An 18531-nucleotide genomic window follows, 5' to 3' on the forward strand; every position below is an offset into this window, starting at 1 on the left:
GCGGCCACTTCCAGCAGCTCCCATTGGCCCAGAGCAGTGATTCGCGGCCAGTGGAGGTCGCAATCAGCCGGACCTGCGGACGGGGCAGGTAAACACACCAGCGGGCCGCTTCCAGCAGCTCCCATTGGCCTGGAGCAGCGATCTGTGGCCAGTGGGAGCCGCGATCAGCTGGATCCGCGGACGGAGCAAGTAAACACACCGGCCCGGCCCACCACGGGCTTTCCCTACACAAGTGGCGACCCCTGTTTGAGAAACTCTGTCATATTCTGTCCTTCAAGATACAATAACTGGTTGTCTTCTTCTGCAATCTCCATACTCAATTTTCAGTCTGACCCTGGTTTTCTTGTTCAACACTATTTCAAAAGTAATCAATTAAACAAAGAAGATGAAACTGAGGGAGCATGTAGAAAGGAAAAAAATACAATATGCGGAAATAATAAGGTATCTGTTTGTAAAAGTTAAACAGGTAAAAGTGCTGAAGAGGGAGTCAAAGAAATTGGAAGTATCTAAAATACCATCTTTACTAAATGTGGATCAGAATCAAGAAAAACAAGAGGTAAATTAATACTGTATGTTTGTTTAGTAGAGAAATCGTGTGGGTTGGGCTATTGACTCACTATGTGAACATGAGGGAAAATTACTCAGTCTTGTGTCTTAGTAAACCTAGCTGGAAATTAGATAAAAACTTTTAAAATCAAGAGCTCATTAAAACTAGATATTGTATCTAAGTTTCCCTTGTTCAGTAACTTATAAATAAGTATGTTGCAAATTTGTAAATAATAGATAGCAATTAGCCATATTTCTAACACAGTAACCGAAAATATAACTCTATAACTGCTTCAAAATGTAAAAATCATTAAGAACTAGAACTTTACTTAAGATGAAGATAAATGACTACAACTGGCAAACAACTGATCTACTGTCAGAATCCATGACTGCAGAGAATATGTTGAACTTAATACGCAATAAACCAGTTCAGACCTGGTGTAACCAGGTGCCACTTTATTGACTTTACTGAGCTGGTCTTGATTTTGCTCACTATATCCCCAGATACTCCTGCAGAAATGCCTTGCTCTCCATTTTCTGACGATGCAATCAAAATAGGCTAAGAGTTAAATGCTACTGTTTGGAAGGCTCAGAAGCAGATCTGCCAATTTTCTGAGGATCTCTGCGCTCAAGCAGAGCATCAAAAATCAATCCAGATCTTTCCCTGCTTGTAAAGGGAAGAGGTTTCCAAATTTGCATTGCAACCAAACACACAGTAATTATTCACCCCAAAGCTAGACAAATCTGATATAAGGATCAGAGTATGATGATCTAGTTGCTAAACACAGAACAAGTTCCTTCGCTATTTCCCAGCCTAAATTTACACACAATTGTAATATTTAGCATATCTGTAGCAGTTTATAATTTTAAAACATTGTACAAATATTAACTAATTCAACTTCAGAATATCTCTGTGAAGCAGCAAAGTAAGTATTATTTTCTCCATTTTCTAGAAGGGTGAATTGAGACCCAGGGAAGATAAGCACAGGTAGCTTGCCCAAAGAATCACTTTGAATCAGTGTTAGAGCTGGGATTAGAGTTTAGGAGTTCCTGGCTCCCAGTTTCATTCTGTTCCACTAGGTCATGCTGTATCTCAATATCATAATTAGGCACTATATGAAATCCATTTGTGTGTGTACAAGAAGACCAGGATTTCAATAGATAATGCATTGTTCCATGATGGATCATTTTTAGCATAAACAATATTTAATAGAAGGGCAAGATCTTACACACTGTCACCAATAAAAAGAATAAAGGTCATGCATCTCCGGGGTGCTGGAACAATTTGTATAGTGGGCATGCTGAGAGCCACTGAACCAAACTGTAAATCCTGTATATGATGGAAGCCACTTCAAGCCAGGGGGTGCAGCACCCTTAGTTCCAGCATCTATGTGCATCTCTTGTGCTAGATACTCCGTTGATTTATGTGTACTGTCATCAACAGGTTAGGCTTTAAAAGTAGTAGGGGAAAGCACAAGGGTTGCAACATTTGTGGGCATGTCAGTGAATCAGATAGCATACCAAACTCCTCCTTTTTGGCTTTACCATGCTAGATCACGTTTATGAAATTATATAAAATAATGTTTTACAGTAAGAAAGACTGAAAAAATAGATTTGCAATACATTGTAAAGTGAATGATTATAAAGTCTGTAACTTAAATGTGTTGCATACTTTGCAGTATAACCTTAAACTCTCTGTACTTCAGTTCCCTCATACCTAATCTTCATAAAGCACTTTGACCTCTGTTGATGAAAAATTCTGTATAAATGTCAGGTATTATTAAATAGGCCATATCCTGAGGTTCTTACTCCATTTTTACTGAGGTCAGCTCCCATTAAAGCTGGTTACTACTTACCTGAGTAAGAACTGACTGAAAATTGATTAAGGACCTAAGGATTTTTCCCATTATTTGATTGTATTTTCCATAATTTTCAGATTTCATATACACATCTACCCCGATATAACGCTGTCCTCGGTAGCCAAAAAATCTTACCACATTATAGGTGAAACCATGTTATATCGAACTTGCTTTGATCTGCTGGCGTGCACAGCTCTGCCCCCCCCGGAGCGCTGCTTTACCGTGTTATAGCCGAATTTGTGTTATATCGGGTCGTGTTATATCGGGGTAGAGGTGTATTTACATAATGAGAAGTGAACTGTGCCAGAAAGGAAAATTCATCCAGCTTCAATCATACAAAAAGCTTCATTGATATCCTAGTTTCTGTGGATGTACACTGTGAAGATTTGTTGCACAACTGAGTCCTAACATCTTTGTGCACAAATATTTACAAGAGTCAAGAAAAGAGTAATGCTGAACACAACTATATGCTTTTACATCATAGAGTGTTATGGGACAATGTTATATACTGTAACATTGAATTAAAAGTTTGAGGATGACAGTTGAATGCTTCATAGGCAGTGCCTGCCCATGACACCAGTAGTTGATGCCAAGTGTCTAATCTGGCTGGACAGGTGGAAAACAAAAGACACCACTGTCTTGTCGGGGGCTTTAATCTTCATCAACAGATACGATCTAATGGAGGAAATGAGAAATAAGAGTACACTGCTTAATTTCATCAAACTTAGGTCTCTAGTAGCTATTCACGCTAGTGAAGAGGAGTTTGGGGAATGGTTAAAGGCATTTTCCATTGATTGACAAATCTGACTGCTTTTAGCAATTAGTGCTGCGATGCAAAAACTGTTAGCGGAGAAAGAGTGTTAATATAAAACTAAATAGATGTAAGAATGAACAGCCAATCAACTAATGTTCCTTATCAATTTATTTTTTAGAATACTGGAAATACACAAAATGAAAATAAAACCAATCTGCCAGATGTAGAATAAGCAGTGTAGAAGCATGAAGCTTGAGAGACTGAAGAATCACAGTACAGTAAAATCTGTGCTTTTCTATTAACCTTTAATAAAGGAAGATATCTGGATAATTCTGCAGAAAATTTTATAGACTTCATGTAATATATGGTTATTCTCCAGGAAATTACTTTAGAATGCATTGGTCCTAAAATTGCTTATATAAATGAAGCTTACATTAAACTTTTATGAAATCTAAAACACACAAAACTTATTTTTGAAGGCTAAGTACCAACATTAGGCTCCTTCAAGTACTTATGTATAAAATCCGTACACCTATCACAACTGGATGTCCAGCTGATCTAAGACTGGCTAAAGGTCATTAATTAGCCTGGCATTTCTATAAGAGCCTGTTACTCTTTTCTCTGACAGATGATGATTTAAGACTTCTGTAATAGTGTACAAGATAACAATGGATCATTTGATGTGTTCAGATGCTTTAGGGTTACGGTAATGTGAGCTAAATTTTCTGGCTGTTTAATTTTAGCACCTATTTTTTCCAAACAATTCATTGTGATTGCATATGTGGTCGGTATCCATTTTGCACATGCAGATTGGCCATTTTAATGGCCAGCTACCCCATTTATAGATTGTTTATGTATTTTAGTATGTACAAAAGTGGGTACACCAAATCAGATGTCAGGGTTAAAAATCTGGCCCCTTGTGTTTTCTGGTTTATTATTTTGCTCATTATTATTTGCATCTTTTGCTCATTAGGGTTCTACTTACTATTTTTGTTGTAGTTTCTAAAAACAAAAGAAACTAAATCCAGACATTTATATGCTGAAAATATTCATGCTCTTGGAGTAAGCAACTGTTAAGATAAATTACTCTTGGTGTAACACTCAGTAAAAATTATTTGGCTCATGGAAAATTCCTGAATTAGTTACATTTTAGAACATTTTAGTTCACTTTTTAATATTTTATCATTTTAAGAGAAACCAGTTGCAAGGTGGAAAACATTTTCCTTATATGAACTCTAAACAAAAACATTGGGATAAGTGTGAAACTTTAAATAATAAGTATCTACAGTGCATTGTTTCACAGCTACATCAGTTTTTAATTGATAAAAGGGTCTGGGAAACATGTAATAAAAAAGTTAATGTTAAAAGGGAGAACGAATATATTTCCAATATGTATGCAGAATAAAAACAAGTTCTTGTTTCAGCTGTGGTAATACAGTTCTTCAGGAAATGCTACAGTTAATTGTCCATCTATTATTAATTTTTTTGTTCAAGTAAACCATAAGAGTTCACTCTATGCTGAAACTTGTATCAGGCAAGAAGGAATATTTTTTTAATAAATAAATTGTTTAGGTGTGTGTGTAATCCTTAGAAATAAAAGGCTTTCTCAGTTTATAGACTTTTTGTGTTCTGAAATATTATTTCAGAATCTTTAATTTAATTAAATATGTTTTGCAAGCTGGCAGTTCATAACATACAATCATAGAATCATAGAACTGGAAGGGACCTCCAGAGGTCATCTACTCCAGTCCCCTGCACTCAAGGCAAAACTAGACCTAGACCATCCCTGACAGGTGTTTGTCCAACCTGCTCTTAAAAATCCCCAATGATGGAGATTCTACCACCTCCCTAAGCAATTTATTCCAGTGCTTAACCACTCTGACAGTTAGAAAGTTTTTCCTGACGTCCAACCTAAACCTCCCTTGCTGCAATTTAAGCCCACTGCTTGTTGTCCTATCCTCCGAGGTTAAGAAAACCAATTTTTCTTACTCCTCCTTGTAACAACCTTTTACATACTTGAAAATTGTTATGTCTTCTATTCCCCAGACTAAGCAAACCCAGTTTTTTCAATATTCCCTCATAGGCCATGTTCTCTAGACCTTTAACCATTTTTGTTGTTCTTCTCTGGATTTTCTCCAGTTTGTCCACATATTTCCTGAAATGTGGTGCCCAGAACTGGACACAATACTCCAGTTGAGGCTTAATCAGTGCGGAGTAGAGTGGAAGAATTACTTCTCATGTCTTGCTTATAATACTCCTGCTAATACATCCCGGGATGATGATTACTTTTTTTGCAACAACATTACACTGTTGACTAATATTTAGCTTGTGATCCACTATGACTCCCAGATCCCTTTCTGCAGTACTCCTTCCTAGGCAGTCATTTCCCATTTTGTATGTGTGCAACTGATCGTTCCTTCCTAAGTGGAGTGCTTTGCATTTGTCCTTATTGAATTAATCCTGTTTACTTCAGACCATTTCTCCAGTTTGTCCAGATCATTTTGAATTTTAATCCTATCCTCCAAAGCACTTGCTACCCCTCCCAGCTTGGTATTGTCCGCAAACTTTTGAAGTGCATTCTCTATGCCATTATCTAAATCATTGATGAAGATACTGAACAGAACCAGACCCAGAACCGATCCCTGCGGGACCCCACTCGTTATGCCCTTCCAGCATGACTGTGAACCACTGATGATTACTCTCTGGGAATGATTTTCCAATGAGTTATGTACCCATCTTATAGTAGCTCCATCTAGATTTATTTCCCTAGTTTGTTTATGAGAAGGTCATGCAAGACAGTATCCAAAGCCTTACTAAAGTCAAGATATACCACATCTACCACTTCCCCCTTATCCACAAGGCTTGTTACTCTGTCAAAGAAAGCTATCAGGTTGGTTTGACATGATTTGTTCTTGATAAATCTATGCTGGCCATTATTTATCACTTTATTATCTTCTAGGTGTTTGCAAATTGATTGCTTAATTATTTGCTCCATTATCTTTCCGGGTACAGAAGTTAAGCTGACTGGTCTGTAATTCCCCAGGCTGTACTTATTTCCCTTTTTATAGATGGACACTATATTTTCCCTGTTCCAGTCTTCCATGACTTTTCAGAGATACTTGCTAATGGCTCAGATATCTCCTCAGTCAGCTCCTTGAGTATTCTAGGATGCATTTCGCCAGGCCCTGGTGATTTGAAGACATCTATATTGTCTAAGTAATTTTTGACTTGTTCTTTCCCTATTTAGACTCTGGTCCTACCTCATTTTCATTGGCATTCACTATTTTAGACATCCAATCGCCACCAACCTTCTTGGTGAAAACCAAAACAAAGACGTCATTGAGCACACCTCTGCTATTTCCACATTTTCTCTTATTGTCTTTCCCCCCTCACTGAGTAATAGGCTTACTCTGTCCTTGGTCTTCTCTTGCTTCTAATGTATTTGTAGAATGTTTTCTTGTTTCCCTTTATGTCTCTAGCTAGTTGATCTTGTTTTGTGCCTTGGCTTTTCTAATTTTGTCACTACATATTTTTGTTATTTGTTTATATTCATCCTTTGTAATTTGACCGAGTTTCCACTTTTTGTAGGACTCTTTTTGAGTTTTAGATCATTGAAGATCTCCTGGTTAAGCCAGGGTGGTCTCTTGCCATACTTCCTATCTTTCTTACGCAGTGGAAGAGTTTGCTATTGTGCCCTTAATAATGTCTCTAAAAAACTGCCAACTGTCTTCAATTGTTTTTCCCCTTAGACTTTTTTTACCTGAGTAACAACTCCCTGAGTTGTTAGTCTGCCTTCTTGAAATCCATTGTCTTTATTGTGCTACCTACCATTCCTTAGAATCATGAACTCTACCATTTCATGATCACTTTCACACAAGTTGCCTTCCACTTTCAAAGTCTCAACTGGTTCTTCCCAACATTAATTGGCATTTGTAGTATTTAAAACAACAAAAATATATCAGGCTTCTGATATTATAGTAATGTTTTAATTATGTTTCTCTAATCTGCATGTATGAATTAATTTAAAACATCTAAATTGTTTTAAATGGATTAGTGACCCATTAGAGGGATCAGAATGCTTATGTAAGAGGAACCTGCATAGCACTGCAGGTTTAATAAACAATAGCATGCATCTGTGCAAGGGAAAATGTACTCCAGGAAAACAGATGCATACTGGAAGAACAGAGAAAGATAACAGATATTTTGTATTCCTTATTGCTATTTCCTATGTTACTAATCCTGCCTTGATTGACTACAGGCAATATTCAACAACAATGTAAGCAGTTACACATCTCGTGTGTGTGTGTGTGTGTGTGTGTGTGTGTGTGTGTGTGTGTGTGTGTAAGAGGTGAAGCAGTGTAAATTTGAGTGATTTGGCATTCAGTGGGTATACAAAATGAATGTAAATTGTATGCAGAGGGGATGGAAGGATAGGTGGCATGTCGAGCATTAGGAAGCACATACCAGCTCTTCCTGCCCTAATTTTTCATTTTAATTATTACCTATTTTAACTTCTCAATTAACTATATTTATTTTATTTTCCAGAAGGTCACTGGAGCAGCTGAAAAAGTTGTTAAATAATCACTGACTGGATGAATCAGGATTTCCTTGGCTTTGTCTTTTCCCCCAAACTATTAGATCACAATAAACAGGAGGAGGTGAAGCTTCCTCATACTATACATACAAAGCTGTAGCATCAAAGTTTGAAGTTTCTAAGTACTGTAACAACGATTTAGCTAACTGCAGCACTGGTTTGTAGTGCATCCTCCATACTGCAAGGAGGGAGAAGAAACCACTGAGTACCTTATTATGAGGACCCTCATTTTCCTTCTTGTCTTTATCCTTAGGAGATAAGGAAGAAATATACTTGGTAGTAAAATATGTAAAACTTTATAGTGAAAATAATGTAAAACTTTATAGAGAAAAGAAACCAAACAGAGAATTAAACATAACTTAAGGCTAGGTATTTGAGGCAAAGGAAAATCTAAAGAAAAGAGTGGAACATTTAAGACAGACCCAATGTGTAAGCTTTATTAAAAGTATCTATTTTAATAATATGGTGGCTGTTTAAATTTAGCAATTAAAATATAGTATGGAAATACTACTAACATTTTTTAAAAGCAGATTTTATGGTAGCAAAGCAATCAAACAGAATCAAAAATTAGGTTACTTCAGAACAGTTTAATTGCTTTTTATTCAATGTCTGAGGCACGCGAGATTAAGGATATGTAAATATACCAGGGTCCATACAATTTCGCTTTGCCATTTGCTGTAAGCCAGCTATGCAGCATTGACACTCTAGCTTTTCATAATGTTGACAGGTTTAAATGGCAAGTATTTGACTGACAGGCACTAATTATAATAAAAAATAGATGTTTTTGTGGGTTGTCTCAGCTATGAATGTAAATAAGCTGTAACGCAGATTAGTTGTAGGCAAATAATGTAATGATATCACTAGGGTGTAGCCAGCAGTTTGGAATTTCTGTTCTACGTGTGCTGGGTGATCCTTTGTCGCCTCCTCACCAGCACTGAACCAATACTTTCCCAGAGTAGACCCACCGTTATACGCAATGCTCACATAGTGGGGATATTTGAATTTAGAGAGGAGAGACTATGCTGAGATTTGGAAGGGTGGGTCTTATTACTTCGATGCTAGATCTCTCAAATATCAGCATTTTCAAACCTCTCCTGCTGCAGCTCTAGGGAACCATTTCTTATCTTAAGTGTATTTTGGGAGATGAGTGTATATGGTGTCTAGTAGGCCCATTGTTACCCAGTCTGGAAAAGGTCTTCTTGGAGTTGGAGGTCAGATTTGGGAGGAAGAAGTGCGTTTACCACATACTCAACCCCAATACAGAAGATGGGCGAGCATCCACCTAGTGTATTTTGAAGATCTTCAGAGGAAAAGGACTGCAGCTATGAGGCTTTAAGACTAAGCTTGATAAGTTTATGGAGCGGATGGTATGATGGGATAGCCTAATTTTGGCGATTAATTTAGCAATTGATCTTTGATTATCAGCAGGTAAGTATGCCCAGTGGTCTGTGATGGGATGTTAGATGGGTTGGGATCTGAGTTACTATACAGAATTCTTTCCTGGGTGTTGGCTGGTGAGTCTTGCCCACATGCTCAAGGTTTAACTGATGGCCATATTTGGGGTTGGGAAGGAATTTTCCTCCAGGGCAGATGGGCAGAGGCCCTGGAGGTTTTTCGCCTTCCTCTACAGTGTGGAGCAGGGGTCACTTGCTGGAGGATTTTCTGCAGCTTGAAGTCTTCAAACCACAATTTGAGGACTTCAATAACTCAGACATAGGTTAGGGGTTTGTTACAGGAGTGGGTGGGTGAGATTCTGTGGCCTGCATTGTGCAGAAGGTCAGACTAGATGATCATAATGGTCCCTTCTGACCTTAAAGTCTATGAGGCTCAAAGATGTGGTGCTAGGGGGAGGCTGCAAGAACAAACAGCTAAAGATATTCCAGTTACCATGGCCTATTGCATAGAGCACTGGATTGGGACTCAGGCTATATAGGTTCTAATCCCAGTTGTGTCAAGGGCCTGCTGGCTAATCTTGGACAAGTTCCTTTGCTGTGCCATGCCTCAGTTTCCCCATATGTAAAATGGAGATAATGACACTGACATCCTTTGTAAATTGCCATGAGACTCTCTGATGAAAAGGGCTTATAAGAGCTAGGTATTATTAATTGAAAACAGTTTCCACAAAGAGGGCCAATATTTGGACTCTCCTGGAAGTGCGTTTGCCCATCCTTGTTAGATACAGAATTTGACACGGTGGTAAAAAAAAGTCCTGATGAGGAACTCAAACAACTTGCCAGTCTTTGCCTTAAGAAATTCTTCCCCCAGGAAAAATAGCATATGACTATCTCCAACCTGTAGCGTTAACCAGTCTAACAACAATGCTATTAAATATCATGGATATAGGCAGGAACTTCCCTCAAGGCAAAAACGTACAACCGAGAATAGAACTGCATATGTGAGTAATATGAAAGCAACCACTATATTCAGAAGTATTTGTTACATTTATTGTTGCAGTTGTGGGCATGTTTCTGCTCACAGGTTTACAGAGCATGATTTGCCTTTGGAAGACTAACAAAAAGTTAGGGTTCTGATCCTAAAAGGTGTGAGAGATTTATTCCTCTCAGTGCCATTCTCTGAGTTTTTCTGCAGAAAGAGTAAACAAATACATTAGGGTGTTAGTTAATATCTCTAAATATATGTTATTGCATAGTGCAGAATTAAACCCTGATTGCTTTATTACAGGTAAATTATTTCCAAAACCAGTTTTGAGCCCAAATGCACTAGACAAACATTCTAACAGTGGCAATATCTTTCCTTTCAAATTGTTGTTTTCTTATCTTATAGCAAAACTTGTATTTTTCAATGTTGAGTGATCGTCTACAGTTCCTGTCACAAGAGAAGAGTGAGTTGTAAAAACAGAGTAGCAAGTCTAACAAAATAAATCATAGTTTCTTTGGCTTATTGGCTCAAAAAAATGTGATGGTTGACTCTGTTCTTTGTTGTGTTGCACACAGAGCTTGTGCAGATTATAAGAAAAAAAATTACATCAGAGGTACAAACATCCACTCAAAATTCAGAACTGGGCGCTTCCCTTGAGTCACTGATATGCAGCTGCTAATTATCTAATAGAATGCTTTTTATTGAAAGCCTCTGATGCCACATGAGAAAAATTATTGGGTAACAATGTTTATATTCTTTTCAATTTCTTTGAAAAGAGAACTTTTGCTTTTTAAGGTGAGGACACAGAAGCTAGTAATTAAGGACTGGAAGTCAGGAAGTTTGGATTTTTTATTTGTATTACAGTAGCACCTAACGGTCTCAGTCGGTATGGGGGCCTCATTATGCTTGCTATATGCTGTACAAATGCATAGTAAGAGCTTTGTCCTGGAGAGCTTACAGACTAAATAAAGACTGACAAAGGATAGAAGGGGAAACAGAGAGGTGAGGTGATTTGCCCCACATCATACAGAAAATAAGTGGGAGAGTCAAGAACAGAACCTCATGGTGTCCTGACTCCCAGTCCAGTGCCCTAACTACTAGACAACACAGCATCTGTTCTCTGCCACAGATGTACTGTGTGAACTTTGACAATTGTATAACCTCCCTGTATTTCAGTTTCCTTTCACTATAGGAATATTTGGAAATGTCCTTCATTAGTGTTTGTAAAGTGCTTGGAAATCCTCGGATAGATAATGATAAATAAGGACCCAGGACAAACAGCTACAAAGGGGAAGGAGGTAGTAATTAGTCCCAGGGGGTTAAAAGGCCTCTCCCAATCCACTGAGGAGAAAGAACCACAGGGAAATAAGGTTCAGCTGGAAAAGGGGTTACTAGGGAACTAATTAGGTTCAGCTGACTCCAACTGCTTGTGACCTTTTTAAACCCAGGGGGACATTGCTGGCACATGATCTAGGCTCACCAGGAATTGGTGGGAGGTGAATCAGTCTCAGTCCTGCCAGGAAAAGGGGGATAAAGACTGGGGAAATGTTTGGGGGGAAGACAGAGTTTCCAAAGGACTCTCCCATAAATACTTGTTTAAACTATTTGGTAGTGGCAGCTACTAGATCTAAGCTGGTAAATTAGGGGTTATCTCATGCAGGTCCCCACATCTGTACCCTAAAGTTCTGAGTGTGGATGACACCTTCCTCAAGGACAATCCATCACTCTCACAGATCTTGGGAGACAGGCCAGTCCTTGCTTACAGACAGCCCCCCAACCGGAAGCAAATTCTCATCAGCAACCACAGACCACACAACAAAAACACTAACCCAGGAACCTATCCTTGCAACAAAGCCCGTTGCCAACTCTGTCCACATATCTATTCAGGGGGACACCGTCATAGGACCTAATCACATCAGCCACACTACCAGAGGCTCGTTGACCTGCACATCTACCAATGTGATATATGCCATCATCTGCCAGCAGTGCCCTTCTGCCATGTACATTGGCCAAACTGGACAATTTCTATGTAAAAGAATAAATGGACACAAATCAGACGTCAAGAATTATAACATTCAAAAAACAGTTGGAGAACACTTCAATCTCCCTGGTCACTCGATTACAGACCTAAAAGTCACAATATTACAACAAAAAAACTTCTAAAACAGACTCCAATGAGAGAGTGCTGAATTGGAATTAATTTGCAAAATGGACACCATTAAATTAGGCTTAAATAAAGACTGCGAGTGGATGGGTCATTACACAAAGTAAAACTATTTCCCCATGTTTATTCCCCACACACACACTGTTCCTCACAACTTCTTGTCAACTGCTGCAAATGGACCATATTGATTACCACTACAAATTTTTTTTTCTCTTCTGCTGGTAATAGCTCACCTTAACTGACCACACTCGTTAGAGTGTGTATGGTAACACCCATTGTTTCATGTTCTCTGTGTGTATATATATCTTCCACTGCATGCATCCGATGAAGTGGACTGTAGCCCATGAAAGCTTATGCTCAAATAAATTTGTTAGTCTCTAGGGTGCCACAAGTACTCCTGTTCTTTTTGCAGATACAGACTAAAAAAACTGCTACTCCGAAATCTCTCTAGTCAGGGCTGCCCATGGGGCGGGGGGCAAGTGGGGCAATTTGCCCTGGGCCCTGCAGGGGCCCCCACGAGAATATAGTATTCTATAGTATTGCAACTTTTTTTTTATGGAAGGGGCCCCTGAAATTGCTTTGCCTCAGGCCCCCTGAATCTCTGGGTGGCCTGTCTCTAGTGGTGGTACAGTGAGGGACTGAAGAGAAACTTGTTTCTTAAAGACACAGGTATTGGCAACCAAATAAACTCTTCAGAAGCCTATATACATAGCACTGCTTCCGAAAAGACCTTCTTACAAGGATTCACCATCTAAACAACCCCTTGCTGAGTCCACAACTCAAAGTGCCCAGACAAATAGCTACTAACCAATCTCTCACTCTATGCTTTAGTAGCAAAACACCAGAATAGTTCCTTAGGTGAACAATATTTCTTGTTCTGAGACCAAACCTTCAGCGTATTGCAAAATCAAAAACAACTGCTTGTCACCAGCAACCTTGTGTTTGTTCCATTGTGAGGTAAATTGGGCAATGCAACCCCATTGTGCCAATTCACTCATATGTCCCTTTATTTGGGGCCCCTGTATACGCTATAACAAATTGTTACAAACATATCACTCTTTTTGTTTACCTCTATTAATAATAATTTGACTAAAATCATAAGACAAGGACAAAGTATTATACTTTAGAAATAAAAAAAATCAAATGCACAATTACAAAATGGGGAATAACTAGCTATGCAGTATTACTGCTGAAAAGGATCTGGGGATTATAGTGGATCACAAATTGAATATAAGTCACCAATGTGATGCAGTTGTATGAAAGGCTGATACTCTGAGGGATACTGAGTATTACAGGAAAGATCTGAGAGGTAACTGGCCTGCTCTACTAAGCAGTGGTGAGGCCTCAAATGGTGTACTATGTCCAGTTCTGGGAGACACACTTCAAGAAAGATTGGATAAATTGGAGAGAGTCCAAAGGAGAACAAATATGCTAATAGGTTTATAAAACCTGTGACTATGAGGAAAGATTTAAAAACTGAGCATACTGAGTCTTGAGAAAGGAAGATTGATGGGAGACCTGATAACAGTCTTTAAGAGGTGTTATAAAGACAACACGGATCAATTGTTCTCTACGTCCACTGAAAGTAAGACAAAAAGTAATGGGCTTAAAGATACTAGGAAAATCTTTCTAACTGTAAGTGTAGTTAAGCACTGGAATAGGCTTCCAAGGGAGGTTGTGGAATCCTCAGTATGTGAGGATATTAAGAACAGGTTACATAAACACCTGTCAGGGATGGTCTAGGTTTATTGGTCCTGCCTCAGCACAAGGGGCTAGACCAGATAACGTCTTGAGGTCCCTTCCAGCCCTATTTCTAAGATTCTATGATTATACTACTACTAGTTTCCAAATAAACCATAGAATTGCCAGTGCCAGCCAGGAGAAGTAACCATGGCATCATTTGTGGACAGATATAAGCACAGGAACCGAATTAAGATTATACCCGATACAGTATTTGTTATTATGCTAAAGAAAAATGGCAAAGCCATTCTTACAACAAAATAGCAACTTCTTAAGTTCTCACTCCTGCGAACACTCTATACAAATGCTTACGTTTAATCACACTCAGTGTGGAGGAAGTGAATTGTGCCTATAGACCAGTAGATCTAACACTGCTGGGTTGCCAAGACTGAGAATTTCTGCCACAACTACCAGGGAGTGCTCTTGAATGTGCCTTTTCTGGACCAAACAAATACATTCTTCCTAGGCAATGCAGTCAGTTTTTAAAGTAAAACAAGAATTACAACTCACAGAGCTAAAATTTCTATTCAATATCCCATTAATTCTCAAGGCCTGACAACAAGGCTCCTGTGTAAGAGAAAAACACCTGCACGCTGTTGGCAAACTGCTGCCTCCCCCCACTGTGAAGCTAACTGGGCAATGAAGAGAGAGCTAAAATGCTGCAACGGATGCCCATATCTCCTTTTCACTCATAAAATCCCCTAATAAATTTACACTAATTATAGGATTGAAAATTTGGCAGACAGTTCAAATTGCCTAGGGTAATGATAACTTTCTGAAACTCATTACTCCTCCAGACAAAGCATCTGATATCATGAGATAATTCCTGAATTTCAGCTGGTGAAAGCAACACTTATCATTTGGAAAGACCATTTTCATTATCTTTTCAGTTTGCATTCTGAGGAGAAACCATTCTGTTGAATCATCCCAGTCAGATACTGTACAAGCAAAGGCACCAGATTAATATTATTAATTAATTATTAATAACATACAAGATCTGGCTACATGACACACCACCTCCATGTCCCATCAAGTAAGATCAGCACCAGTTAAGGTAATGGCCTTTTGAAGAGGTGTACTAGGCTTTCGCAGCCCCTTGCTGGAGACCCTATTGCTCTGCTATATCATCTCCACCCCTAGGAGCAAGCAGAAGGGAAAAGAATAGCAAAGATTAGTTCTCTGGGCCTGCCTAGAGAGATCTTACTATAATAGCTATTTTGGAAGCTAAAGAAACCTGGTCCTCCAAGACCTAGAAGGGTTGGCAGCAGCCAATCAGGGCCTTGCTAGCCCAGATAAAAGGAGTTGCCCTGGCCTAGGGAAGGAAGGATGTGCTTGTCTAGCTCATAGACTTTAAGATCAGAAGGGACTATGATGATCTTTTAGTCTGACCTCTTGCACAACGCAGGCCACTCTTGTAACAAATCCCTGACCTATGTCTGAGCTATTAAAAGTCCTCAACTTGTGCTTTAAAGACTTCAAGGTGCAGAGAATCCTCCAGCAAGTGACCCATGCCCCATGCTGCAGAGGAAGGCAAAAAAACCCCAGGATCTCTGCCAAACTGCCCTGGAGGAAAATTCCTTCCCAACCCTAAATATGGTGATCAGCTAAACCATGGGTCAGCAACCTTTCAGAAGTTTGTGCCAAGTCTTCATTTATTCACTCTAATTTACGGTTTTGCATGCCAGTAATGCATGTTAATGTTTTTAGAAGGTCTCTTTCTATAAATCTATAATATATAACTAAACTATTGTTGTATGTAAAGTAAATAAGGTTTTTTAAATGTTTAAGAAGCTTCATTTAAAATTAAATTAAAATGCAGAGCCCCTTGGACAGGTGGCCAGGACACAGGCAGTGTGAGTGCCACTAAAAATCAGCTCATGGGCTGCCTTTGGCACACGTGTCATAGGTTGCCTACCCCTGAGCTAAACCCTGAGCCTGTGGGCAAGACTCATCATCCAGACACCCAAGAAAGAATTCTCTGTAGTAACTCAGATATCACCCTATCTAGTGTACTACCATAGACAACTGGGCATATTTACTGCTAATAGTCAGGCCAATTAATTGCCAAAATCAGGCTATCCCATCATACTATCCCCTCAATAAATTTATCAAGCTTAGTCTTGAAGCCAGATATGTCTTTTGCCTCCACTGCTCCCCTTGGCTAGAGGAGCTTGAGTTTGTTTTATGGATGTATTTTACATAGCTAGATTTTCAAGACCTAAGAATCTTAGCCCTGAGATAAGGGTGAAGATAAAGAGGTTAGGTGAGAAGAGACACAGGGAGAAGTGGTGACAAACTGAACCAAACAATATGTGGCTGCTGTTTATAGGGTCACTGGGTTGATACCTGGTGTGATAGCTGGGCCCAGGTAAAGTGGTATAAACTCCAAGAAGAGTTAGAGCTTATTTGGGAGCCTGAACAAAGGGCTAAATTTAAAGGACCCAGAATCAGGGCTGAAGATCGTAGTAAGGGCAGAAAGGCTGTTTATATATTGGACTCTTTCATACCCCAGAAGGGGTTCATTTGGACTTTGCGACTTGGCTGGAAGGCTGTCACTGAAGACCTACTGAGGCTGGCCTGCAGGAGGCACTGGGGGGAAAGATTGCAATACCTCCCCAGCCATAAGGAAACACTCACGGTGATAGAGATTTGACAACTTCCATAGCTCAGAGAGAGGTTATGAGTCTATTAGAGGACTGGGTGGATGAGGTTCTATAGCCTGTGATAAGCAAGAAGTCAGACTGAAGGCCCCTTCTGGCCTTGAAGTCTGAGCCGCAGAAAAAAAAGGGGTAGAGGAGGCAGGGCAAAAAGGGGTAGAGGAGGCAGGGCAGGACTTGGAGTGCTGGGAGAATGATGCTGGTAGCATAAATCTTTTGATGGGGAAGGGGGGGGTCACAGCAAACAGTTGGTGGAGGAAAAAAAAGTATCCATAATTAGGGCTGTCAAGCGATTAAAAAAAGTAATTGTGATTAATTGTGAAATTAATTGCACTGTAAAACAATAATAGAATACCATTTAAATATTTTTGGATGTTTTCTACATTTTCAAATATTGATTTCAATTACAACACAGAATACAAAGTGTACAGTACTCACTTTGTATTTTTGATAAGTACTGTATTTGCACTGTAAGAAAAACAAAAGAAATAGTATTTTTCAATTCACCTAATACAAGTACTATAGTGCAGTCTTTTTATCATGAAAGTTGAACTTACAAATGAAGAATTTTGTAAAAAAAAAATTCATTCAAAAATAAAACAATGTAACATTTTAGAGCTTTCAAGTCCACTCCGTCCTAGTTCCTGTTCAGCCAATTGCTCAAACAAATTTGTTTACATTTGTAGGAGATAATGCTGCCTGCTTCTTGTTTACAATGTCACCTGAAAGTGAGAACAGGCGTTTGCATGGCACTGTTGTAGCCGGCATCGCTGTTGTGCGCTAAAGACTCATATGCCCCTTCATGCTTCAACCACCATTCTAGGGGACATGCATTCATGCTGATGGGTTTTGCTCGATAACAATCCAAAGCAGTGCGGACCGACGCATGTTCATTTTCATCATCTGAGTCAGATGCCACCAGCAGAAGGCTGATTTTCCTTTTTGGTGGTTTGGGTTCTGTAGTTTACGCATTGGAGTACTGCTCTTTTAAGACTTCTGAAAGCATGCTCCACACCTTGTCCCGCTCAGATTTTGGAAGGCACTTCAGATTCTTAAACCTTGGGTCAAGTGCTGTAGCTATCTTTACAAATCTCATGTTGGTACCTTCTTTGCATTTTTGAAATCTCCAGTGAAAGTGTTCTTAAAATGAACAACGTGCTGGGTCATCATCCGAGACTGCTATAACATGAAATATATGGCAGAATGCAGGTAAAACAGAGCAGGGGACATGCAATTCTCCCCCAAAGAGTTCAGTCACAGATTTAATTAACGCATTATTATTTTAACGTGTCATCAGCAAGGAAGCATGTCCTCTGGAATGGTGGCCAAAGCATGAAAGGGCATATGAATGTTTAGCATATCTGGCACGTAAATATCTTGCAATGCCGGCTACAAAAGTGCCATGCAAATGCCTGTTCTCACTTTCTGGTGACATTATAAATAAGAAGAGGGCAGCATTATCTACTGTAAATGTAAACAAACTTGTTTGTCTTAGCGACTGGCTGAACAAGAAGCAGGACTGAGTGGACTTGTAGGCTCTGAAGTTTTACCTTGTTTTGTTTTGGAGTGCAGTTATGTAACAAAAAAAATCTACATTTGTAATTTGCACTTTCACCACAAAGATTACACTACAGTACTTGTATGAGGTGAATTGAAAAATATTATTTTTATTTATCATTTTTACAGTGCAAATATTTAATTTCAATTACATCACAATGCAATATATATGAAAATGTAGAAAAAAACCAAAATATGTAATATATTTCAATTGGTATTCTATTAACAGTGCGATTAAAACTGTGATTAATTTTTTTTTAGGTAATCACATTAGTTAACTG

General features: G+C 38.9%; 1 protein-coding gene across 5 annotated transcripts in view; it reads left to right on the plus strand.

Moving 5' to 3' along the window:
- LOC115656635 (serine/threonine-protein phosphatase 2A catalytic subunit alpha isoform) overlaps positions 1 to 18531 on the plus strand; it is an 80379-nt gene that overhangs the window by 26745 nt on the left and 35103 nt on the right. For 4 of the 5 annotated variants that reach the window (XM_030573638.1, XM_030573641.1, XM_030573640.1 and 1 more), the window contains 2 exons: positions 459 to 556; positions 3338 to 4852. In XM_030573638.1, coding sequence (XP_030429498.1) covers positions 459 to 556; positions 3338 to 3391 — 152 coding nt within the window. In that variant the 3' untranslated portion in view covers positions 3392 to 4852. Of the gene's footprint in view, positions 1 to 458; positions 557 to 3337; positions 4853 to 18531 lie in introns of those variants that run through there. The other variant, XM_030573643.1, reaches the window with a different exon arrangement.

This window comes from Gopherus evgoodei, chromosome 8 (assembly GCF_007399415.2).
Source record: "Gopherus evgoodei ecotype Sinaloan lineage chromosome 8, rGopEvg1_v1.p, whole genome shotgun sequence".
In the NCBI taxonomy this organism is placed as follows: domain Eukaryota; kingdom Metazoa; phylum Chordata; order Testudines; family Testudinidae; genus Gopherus; species Gopherus evgoodei.